The sequence below is a fragment of the Ostrea edulis genome, chromosome 7, assembly GCF_947568905.1.
Source record: "Ostrea edulis chromosome 7, xbOstEdul1.1, whole genome shotgun sequence".
Lineage (NCBI taxonomy): Eukaryota > Metazoa > Mollusca > Bivalvia > Ostreida > Ostreidae > Ostrea > Ostrea edulis.
This window is the reverse complement of record NC_079170.1, coordinates 84,843,204-84,853,878: the sequence shown is the minus strand read 5'-3', so window position 1 is coordinate 84,853,878 and position 10,675 is coordinate 84,843,204. Positions and strand designations below refer to the sequence as shown.

The following is a 10,675-nucleotide window of genomic DNA, read 5'->3' as shown; positions in this document are numbered from 1 at the left end:
GTTTGCTTATTAAAAAACCATTTTATTATAGAGCAATGTATTGAAATCACTGACTTATTTATGTATCATTATTTCTTTTTTTTCCCCCTCATTAATATACATTTGACTATATTCCATATAGCACAAAGAAATTTATATTTCTCATCAAATCATACATATTTCATGTATACAAATAGCAAAATACCAAATGCCTGAGGTGTCATTGGAGGTTTATATAGGGTTTCAATAAACAGGGTCTTCTGTCAGTAGTTGTGTATACACAAAGGGGTGTTAAACAGGCTACAGTAACAGGATATGGGGGTCATGTGTTTGTAGCTGTGTATACACAATAGGGTGTCTTCAAAGAGTCAAGTTGTTTCATTTACTTTCAATAATTAATGGCCTTTATTGGGATTAAAAATATGATAAATGAAATCAATCACTTCTCAGCATTAAATTTAACTATATAATTCATTGAAAACAACTGTGATATCACAAAGCTGGCTTGTTTCTTGTTGTCTGGTGTCTGAACAACAGCTTTAGTGAGCATTTTTGTGACTTTTAGTCCAGTGAGGTTTTGTCCCGTGACTCTTTATCCTATTTTTTCAAAAGCTATCATTGTGACTTTTTGTCCTACGGATTTTGTGACTTTCTGTCCGTAATCTAAATAACATTATACAGATTTTTAGCGGAATTTTATACTTTCAAATTGATGCATATATTTTTTCTTTGAGCAGTCACTTACAATTCGCATCTTACAGTTCAACCATCTCATGCTTAAAGAAAAAAAGGTTTTAATGACTGATCCATACACAAATAAAGGGATCAGCATTATGGCCTTCATGAGATGGCATGAAATTCTCATCGTTGGATAAAGCAGAATACATAGTGTTTAACTAAAACTCATAATTCTTTTTATGCTGATATATATATATATATATATATGTAGATATAGATATAGATATAGATAGATAGATAGATAGATAGATAGATAGATAGATAAATTCTCAGTTAATGTACACAAATCTTTATTCTGAAAAAAAAAAAAACAATTAAAGAATTCCAAAACTGTCCTTCTATACTTTTTCATATTGCTAAATGTTTGCAGAAAAGACAAGACAAATATAATTATATGCATGTAATTATAATGCGTTTCAGTTTTTACACAATGTCAAACATAAGCACCCTCAATACCAAGTAAATTAACACAATGTACGCTTCGCTGAGATCATGAATTCATTTTTGAAAGGTGATATTGCATTAGTGTCTCTATCAATACGTATAATGTCTGATACGAAATTATGCTGCCAGAATATTGAAAACATCAATGGAAACCGTGTTAAGATATTGTTGTGAAACATTATAAACTCAGACATAAAGGAAATCATACACATTGTAGAAACCTTAAGTGTCTGCACTCATGGGGTTCCAAAACAGATAACGCACACATAACGTACATTTCACGTTTGCAAAACTCATTTTCCATACTTAATTTTGGTATATATGTGTGTGTGTGTGTATGTGTCGACTTTCCGCTCTGTTGAGTGACATTTTCTGCAAATATGAATAGAGATGAAATTGTCTATATGGGGCTATCATAATCATCAAGAAAGTATAACAATTAGGAATATATAATAGTGTTTTGAGTTAACTCTTCCAATTTTTCAAAATTGTGATTGTCATCCAAATGTATTTCATAGCGCTAAATATCATGTATGATCAAGCCCTGGGCTAACCTCAATTCATATGAATAAATAATTCATATTTATATCATACTACACGTATCACAAATACGCGGACTAATAAGCATTACTTTGGGAGTGTAAAGCGTATTTACATTCGTTAATGAGTAATTATACGCATGATTTTCAACTTAAATGCGTATTTGGTAAAATTTGATGAGTATTTACGCTGATACGCACCTTATCTGAGCTCTGCGATTTACCAACTTGAAAAACACACAATAGAACTTATCATTTTTTAACTCATTCATGCTATCGAACTTCATCAAAAAATCTGTTGTTATGCGTACCTTTTATATATCACTGATAATGAAATATAAAATACCTGCTCTGGCTTGTAACGTACGTTTCATTTCTGTACATAACGGTATTCCTGACTACAGTAGTTGGCCATAAGTAAGTTCACAAAGAGAATTTTCTCTATATATTTAATGCAAATCTATCTTTTTTTCAAAATCTTCTCTTACACCCCCCCCCCCCAAATTACACATACTTATACAAATAGTATATACTCTCAAATTAAGATTCGTGTTAAAATCGTCATATCTTTACAATATATTATCATATATTTATTCTTAAATTATTATATGCTACTGTGAATACTTCTGAGATCAGTGCTTTTTATTTCATCAAAATAGATGAAGAAATGCGGTCAGAAAAATTGTTTAAAACACTAAAAGTCAATAAAAGCGTGCAATCGATGTCGCCGGCACTTTATTAGAAAATAAGCTATATCAAATCATATATTTTGTGTGCTATACATTCATGGACCCATAGCCTCCCTAGGCATGGTATACTTTTTATTTCCCCTTTACTTATAAACTTGGTAGGAAGCGTAGATACCCTAATTTTGTAACATACGTGACTGTCGCCGACTCAGTTTTTAAAATTGAACAAGCAAATATAAAAATCTGAGAGGGTGTTTTTTAATTTTCTTTGCGTTAATATCATTTGTATTTCCTAAATTTTCATTCAATAAAAGTTTAACACCTTTTGCGTATGATTTTAAGCAGTGGTGTATATATTACTTCATGTCGCCAGATTATATTATGTGATCATAGGGTCAATTAAACACCCAATGTATGAACAAAGATTTCGTATTATCTTTATGTTTTTGATCTATTTTGGCGCTAAAATATTCAAAAACTTTGGGAAAATATTCATCAAGCGATATTTGGATGTGGCATTGAGAAGAAGTCATCATTTTCTCAAAATTTTGCATTCTGATTTTAGAAATGTAACATACGATACAATATTTTTTTATGAAAACGTATTTGCAGAGCAAATGTTACCCCTTTTATGAAAATCTCGTAGTGTACAGAGAATGAAAATATAAACATTTCTTTTGCAGAAGTCATTGGTTGGTCTGAAATTTGACAAACGTGTCAAGATGTAACATTCGTGATGTAACATTCGTTACGGAGAAATTAATTAAAAGGAATGATATCACAATTTCCCGCGTATTTTTGCTCTCTGTCTGCATGATGTGGTATACGACATGAATGTCTACTATGAACATTTGAGTTTGAAAGTCAATACGTGTTAAACTTTGAGAATTAGGATTAATTTTCTCTTACGGTAAGTACTGTTACAACAACTGCAATGTTTGATATACAATATTGATTAAGCAGATGGAATGTTTTGGTCTGAATTTGTTCTTCTGATATCAAAGAATGTATATCGTATTCCAAATATCTCGAAATTCCTCTGGTGTAAGAATTACATTGAGTAGAACGCTGGTAACATACGTTTTTCAAAGTAACGTATGCTACTTAATGAAATGCTTGATTAGACATCAAATATTGAACTACATATTGACAAAATATCATCATTAACGATATGTTTGTTGAATATCAACTATGTTATGAAGAAACAAATGTGTTATTGTTCCCGTATTCACCAACATATACAGATATCCTCTGCAAGAAATACAGACCATGTTTTTTTCTGCTACTGTCCTATTTATGATACATGTAACTATGCAACTCTACATTTATCAATTTGCTAGAATTCAGCATCTTTTCATAATATACCTTAGAAATGAAGGGATTAATCTCTGATGATTGTTCTATGCAATCTTATAGAGAAATCATTAAAAAATATTTTATCTGAGTGTAACGTATGTTACCAGGAATTCCGTTACGTAATATTATTCTACTTGTTCTTAATTATTTATTTATTTTTTCAGAAATGGCGCTTGTGAGAGCAGATGTACAGAATAACTACCATGAAAAAAAATGGATTAAAACATAAGAACAACCATGAAAAAATGTTTTAGAAATAAAATTATATGCTCCCCTTGTGGCAATACTGAAAAGGTAGAATGTCTGTATAGACAGTGAAAATAAAGGTTTAACTACCGGTCAAAGGCTACCACAATGATACATGTAAGTTTTGTCTCTCAAAATACTTTTAAGCAACTGGTCATTTGAGTAATTTTGTATGACCTTTGACATTGTGACTTGAAATCCAATGGGGGTCATCTATTCATAAGGGGTCACCAGTGTTTCAAGTTTGATGTCTATCAAGGAAAGACTTCTCAACGGACAATAGCGTATGTCCAGAGTAGTTTAACCGTTGTCCTTTTGACCTCAAAATCAATAGGGGACATCTATGTCTTAAGGTTCACGTTAAATATTCATTCATAACACCGCGTGGTGGATTATACTGACAGTTTCTATGGAAAGGTATTCCAAAATAACCAACAAAAACATAAGATTCGGTATACATTTAATCAAAATGTTGGGAAATTAAACATTTTCTTTATATTATTATTGTAAACATATTGTTAGAAATGGGTAAATATGTTTCTTTCCATTGTTTGAATGGAAATGATGTGTTTACAGTAATGAAAGGAAAAATAAGAAACATACGTTACTTTCATTGTTTATTATTACAAAGAGCAATCCAGGTTTCAAAACATGTGTCTGTTATTTCTATAAGAATCATGAGCATTTGAATAGCGAAACATCAATCTTTTACTTTTGTTTTAATAGCATATTTATTGCAAATTAACAAATTCAGAAGAAAAGACACATTTGGTATTTTTTTTTTACTTGTCTACGTTATATTTCTATTAAAATTGGTATTTCCATTGAATTAAGTGATGTCGTTATGATTTTGCAACATCAATCGTAAAGAATAACTGATGATGACATCGTTTTGGCATAATATTTTCATGGATGTACTGTTGTGTAAGTGTTGAAACATACGTTACATAATTATAGCGCTACTTCATTTACATACATAAAAGCTATCGTTCTATATCTATTGCTAGTCTTTTGTTTTCATGTTTCCTACATATTGAACTGTTCGAGAATATTTGTTAATCAATTTTATTTTCTGCCATTTCAAAGATATTGAAAGTGATATCTAGTCGTTTATTTTGCGCTCTTAAAATCTTATTGCTGACTTTTACAGCAGATAATTTCTTGTTGTGTTGATTAAATATTTTCTTTGAAAACCTGTATTTATTGTCTTTCGCAAATTAGAAAAATATATACTCAGTCAATTCCAATACAAGTTATGGAATAATACATGGAAAATTAATGTTTATCTTACATATTATCATGTCAAGGACTCGGTAACGATGGTTACATGTGAGAAAAATCTCGAAAAATTAACCATACTTTGACCTACTTTAAAAAAAAATCTGTCATACTTAACTTGAAACAATTTGAGGTGAGTGTTCAACAGATATTTACCATTAATAAAGGCATGTTACCATATATATTTTGAATGGTCGATAAACCGTGATTTTGAAACCCTCAATTGCACGCTTTTATTGACTTTGGGTGAAAAGTATATGGTTTTGTATTAAATATATAGTGGACATTTTCTTTGGGAACTTACTTCTGACCTAGTACTGTATATTATGTTTACATATCAATGGATAAATATATGTTAATTTCCAGTTATGGCAATCATTTCTTTTAAAAATTCTCATTGAATTTCTAAATGGAATAGGTATGTACTAATAAAACAATTAAAAAAGAGAAAACAAATACTACGTTAAAGGAGCCTGCATGTGCATATTTTTTTATACTTGCATACTGTACTTACTGAACTATAATTATACTGATTTGATTGCAGTTTTATATGTATTCAAGCAACAACATCATTTTCAGCTGTTTCTGAAACAGTTGGGTTAACGCATCTAATATATCAGGTTCTTAATTTAAATCCTGTCTACAATTAGTATTTCATGTATAAATGTAATTATAGATGTGTGCAGTGCAGAAGTGTTAACTTTGCCAGTATCAGTACCTCCGAATGATTGTTATTTATTTTCATTGTTATAATTAATTGCTTGTTTAACCTGTGGTGCACGCCCACCCCCACCCCCACCCCCCACCCCCGGTAAATAAGCAATATACATAGCTTATAGTGTAAACAATTTGTAAGGAATACATTTTGTCTTGCAAAAAAAATATTTAATCACTTAAATTACATACTCATGCCTGCTTTTGAGATTAAAAAGTGTTAAGTGTTTGAAATAATCAAATACTGGTGTTAAATTCATGATCTTTAATTAGAAAAAATAATTAAGAATCCATTGAATTCATGTTGGTGACAAAATGATAGGTGATGGGGCATCAACTTATATTAAAAAATATACATACATTTGAATTTATAAACTTAGAAAAACCCACCATCATTTAAACTACATCATCGTCTTTAATTTGATCGGGCGTGGTATACCTTATAATACGTCACAAGCAATGGCGCCGGCAAATGGCGCCGGATGTATTGGATTTTTCTATGAATTGGCTGTATAACGGTAACGGTACCAATTCAGTGTACCATTTTTTCCAGATAACCATTTCTCAACCCATCTAAGAGGATATCCTGTGTATATTATCGCAGTATTGGGTATAGTGTACTTTTTTCTGGGTATAGCACTTTTTGGGGGGTATTGCACAGATTCCAGGCACCGCGAAAGTTGATATTGACAGGCGCCATAATGTTATACCGGTAAACAACATTTTGAACATGAATCGAGAACAGAGTTGAATCAGTTGATGCAGATATTCTGAGGAGAATCTTCCAGTCGTTGAGTAAGTGAATTACTGTGTATCTTATAGTTATAAACTCTCTAATATATTGTTCAAAACGAAACTGACCATCGCTCATATTGTATGTTGTTGCGTCAAATCTTGCAAGTCGGTGTTTACGTTCATAAATTTACATGCTTCATTCAATTCTTTGAAATTATTTTTTTTAAAATTTCCTTTGTATGAGATTAGACTCCTTCTAGTTACATTATCGTAGCCCTCGCGGATTTTTTTCTTATACATTTGGACAGGACCATAGATCTATAGGCACTTTAAAAATCAAAGTACTGAAAGTACTGAAAGCCGGGCTTTAAGGTTATACACTACACTGCAATGTTTTCAAGAACAGGTTTAATTTTTTTTTTAATATTCATTTGCAGAGGGTGGCAAAACATTTCTAGAACAGGAGAATTTAGTCAGAGAATATTTTAAAATAAGAGTTTTGTGTGGGATGTATGCAAAAGGCATCCTTTTGAATCATATGTATAAGTTCAAATATTATTTGAGTGTACTAACAAAGTATGATAGTGAATTTTATTCAATGATTGCCAATTTTTCATTCTATAACAGTTTATTAACCATTAGCCAAAGTCTTTTATATAATGAAAACATACACAATAAACCAGATTTAGAACACTTTTATTTACAAGATAATAGTCATAGTAACATGGGGGAAGTCATGTTAATGAAAATTGACTCTTTTCAAAAGTAATCATGGTCCCACTTTGCCTGCTTCCAATGTGCAACACTACAATACATGTACTTCAAAACTAGAAAAGTATGTACTACCTACAAGAAGCAATTATAAAGCTATGCACATTAACATAAATTGTTTTTATTGATTAGGAAAAAGAATTTAAAGTACATGCACATGTATGATCATATTAACCATGAAAAAACTGCAATCATAATTGTTAAGTGTATATTTAAAAAAAAAACAGTTTACAGATTGCATGGCAAAAGTACAATTATCACAAACATGTAGTTAACCCTGGAAACAAATTTAGTCTTTTTTTTATATACATCTTTCTCTCTGTTGATTGAAGCAAGTAGTTTGTTTGTGGATTAAAAGAGCAAATTACAATGATCACAAACATGTCCTTAGCCTTGAAAAAAAAGTCGCATTCATTTTTTATGTGTATCTAACCTGAAGACTCAAGTAACAACGAATTTGTTCAAAAATTAAGAGGACAAAATTACAGATCTCACAAACACGTAGTTAACCTTGAAATCATTCAAATCAATCTTGACAACATGTTTCTTACCTGTAGATTCGGGTAATAAGTTTGTTTTCAGATTAAAATGACAAAATTACAGATCTCACAAACATGTAGTTAACTTAGAAGTCAGTTCCAGTCAATCTTTACAATATGTATCTTATTCATAGATTAAGGTAACCAGTTAGCTTTTGGATTAAAAGGACAAAATTACAATTCTCACAAAGATGTAGTTTACCTTGAAATCAGTTACAGTCATATACAACATGTTTCTCTCTTGTGGATTCAGGTAACCAGTTTCAGAATAAAAGGACAAAATTACAATTCTCACAAAGATGTAGTTTACCTTGAAATCAGTTACAGTCATATACAACATGTTTCTCTCTTGTGGATTCAGGTAACCAGTTTCAGAATAAAAGGACAAAATTACAATTCTCACAAAGATGTAGTTTACCTTGAAATCAGTTCCAGTCATACTTTTCAACATGTTTTTTACTCGTACATTCAGTTAACCAGTTTGTTTTCAGATTAGAAGGACAAAATTACAATTCTCACAAACATGTAGTTACCTTTAATTATAGATTCAGATTACATCAGTCATTTTCAAAACATATTTTGATACTTAAAAATTTACCAGTTAATCTATGGATTAAGAGGAGAAAAAATATAATTTACAGACATATTAACAGCATATAATCTAAATCTACTCAAATACAACAACAAAAAAGGCACAAAATTCCTTTCTGTTCTCATTATCATGAAAATTGAGCAAAGTCCAGCAATATACAAAACAGGCTGTAAAGACAATTTTACATGTAGAAGACACTGTCTACCTCAAAAAAGCATATGAATACATGGAATCAGGATTCGATAGTATCTGTATTTGCAAGCATTGAATATAACTTGTATATCTTTCTGGAACATATATACATACATACATACAACTAATCCTTAAATTCTACAAAATATATAAATATCTAAAAAAACACACATTATGAAACAATGTTTTCTAGGTTTTATAATCAGCATGATTAGAAAAGGAAACCAACAACAACCATACATTTCACAACATAAGAAGCTTATTTGAATATGCTGAATCCAAAAGTTAAGGAGCATTGGTGACAAATTTTCTTTCAATGAAGTGTGACCACGTATACAAAACTTTTTGCAACAGATTTAGGTCAAGTATTGAAGAATTGCTGTTCCAGCAAGAGTGGTAAAGTATTGATCAAAGATTCATCTGGAGTATAGTGATAACAAAATACTATTAAATTTAGTTTGGAAGAAATAAAAGTAACTACCATTAAATGTAATGAACTTTACAACACAACGTCATATCACTTTTAATATTTGGCACATTGTTATTATGCAAAAACTGTTTGAGAAATAGAAAAAGTGTAAATATTTTTTTAAAAATCAGCACCATTAGAAACATACATCACTATGTAAATTGTTCATGATGGACAAGTCAAATGTGATATAAGTTAAAGCATCATAAATATGCAATTAGCTATGAACAGGGAATTGCTACCCAAAAAATGCACCTGAGAAATAAAAGTACAAAGCTACAAAACAGATCACAAAGAATAAATAAAACAGAATTTAAAGTTGTGAATGCAGCAGCATGTCAGTGGAAAAAATGAAGTGTTTGGAAATAATATGGATATGCATTTTGAGTTAAAAAAAAGAATACTTTCCTATCTAAAAATGTATATTCTGACATGGACATGGTTTCAAAACCTAACCTAAAATCTCATAGAGAGCAAGTAACTTCCCTTAAATGTACATTCAACAACTATGGTTGGGCGGCACAGGGAAATGAGATACTGTTCAATGTTGTCTTCCTTGCACTCTGGGAAGGCATCTCGCAGAGACTTCAAAGGTGCTGTCACTACTCGATCATCTATTAGTAAAAGGGTGGCAGTGGTCTCATCTTCAACGCACACAGATTCAATTTCCCCTATAACCGTTTCTTCTGGGCATTCTGTTTTCTGTTTGAAAAATTAAAAAATTATTGCAAAACTGTGCATTTATCACAAATTTTAAGATTTGTAGGACATAGTGCAAAACCTGTATAATAAGTTATGATAATTAATTGATGGATAAAGAGATAAACCTACAGTGATTGCTGTCCTGGAGGTAGTTGATAAGGACACTTCATTTCTGAAAGTGTTTGTAATACAGTCAGACACCTCCACGTAGTCCCCTGGTCTAATGGCCTGATCAGCAAGATCTCTCCACAATGCTATCTTGCATTTCTTGGTCGAGTCTTCCAGATAGATGTTCTTCACCTTTACATTGTCTTCGTTTTTCACTGTCACAAAACGTGTAGCTTCCTCCTACAATTCATAACAACAGGTATTAAATAAATGAGTTCAATGTGAGTATACACAAAACAAACAAAAGAAAAAGATTAATTGTATACATGAAAAGCAGTAAAGCATAAATTTCTTTAATGTTGTCATGTCTTTTGTAAACCAATTATATGTTTGCCTTTATTAAAAACAAACAACCAAAAAGATACTGAGCAAGCTGAGACTAAGTACCCTTTCAGCCAAAGGTTATGGTGAGAAAATGTGCAAATCTGAAAGCTACTAAGAAAATGTTGAATATTTACGGTTGTGATTTATCAGTACAATGTAGCAAAACTTTACATTCTTTAGGGATTTAGAAATTTTTAACC

The 10,675-nt window shown here is 30.9% G+C and overlaps 1 protein-coding gene across 1 annotated transcript in view; it reads right to left on the bottom strand.

Moving 5' to 3' along the window:
- Positions 1-9,737: 9,737 nt before the first annotated feature.
- LOC125654622 (uncharacterized) overlaps positions 9,738-10,675 on the bottom strand; it is a 1,919-nt gene continuing 981 nt past the window's right edge. The window contains exons 2-3 of the mRNA XM_048884614.2: positions 10,113-10,331; positions 9,738-9,983 (exon numbers count right to left, since the gene is read on the bottom strand). Of these exons, the coding sequence (XP_048740571.2) occupies positions 9,738-9,983; positions 10,113-10,331 (465 nt within the window). The remainder of the gene's footprint in view (positions 9,984-10,112; positions 10,332-10,675) is intronic.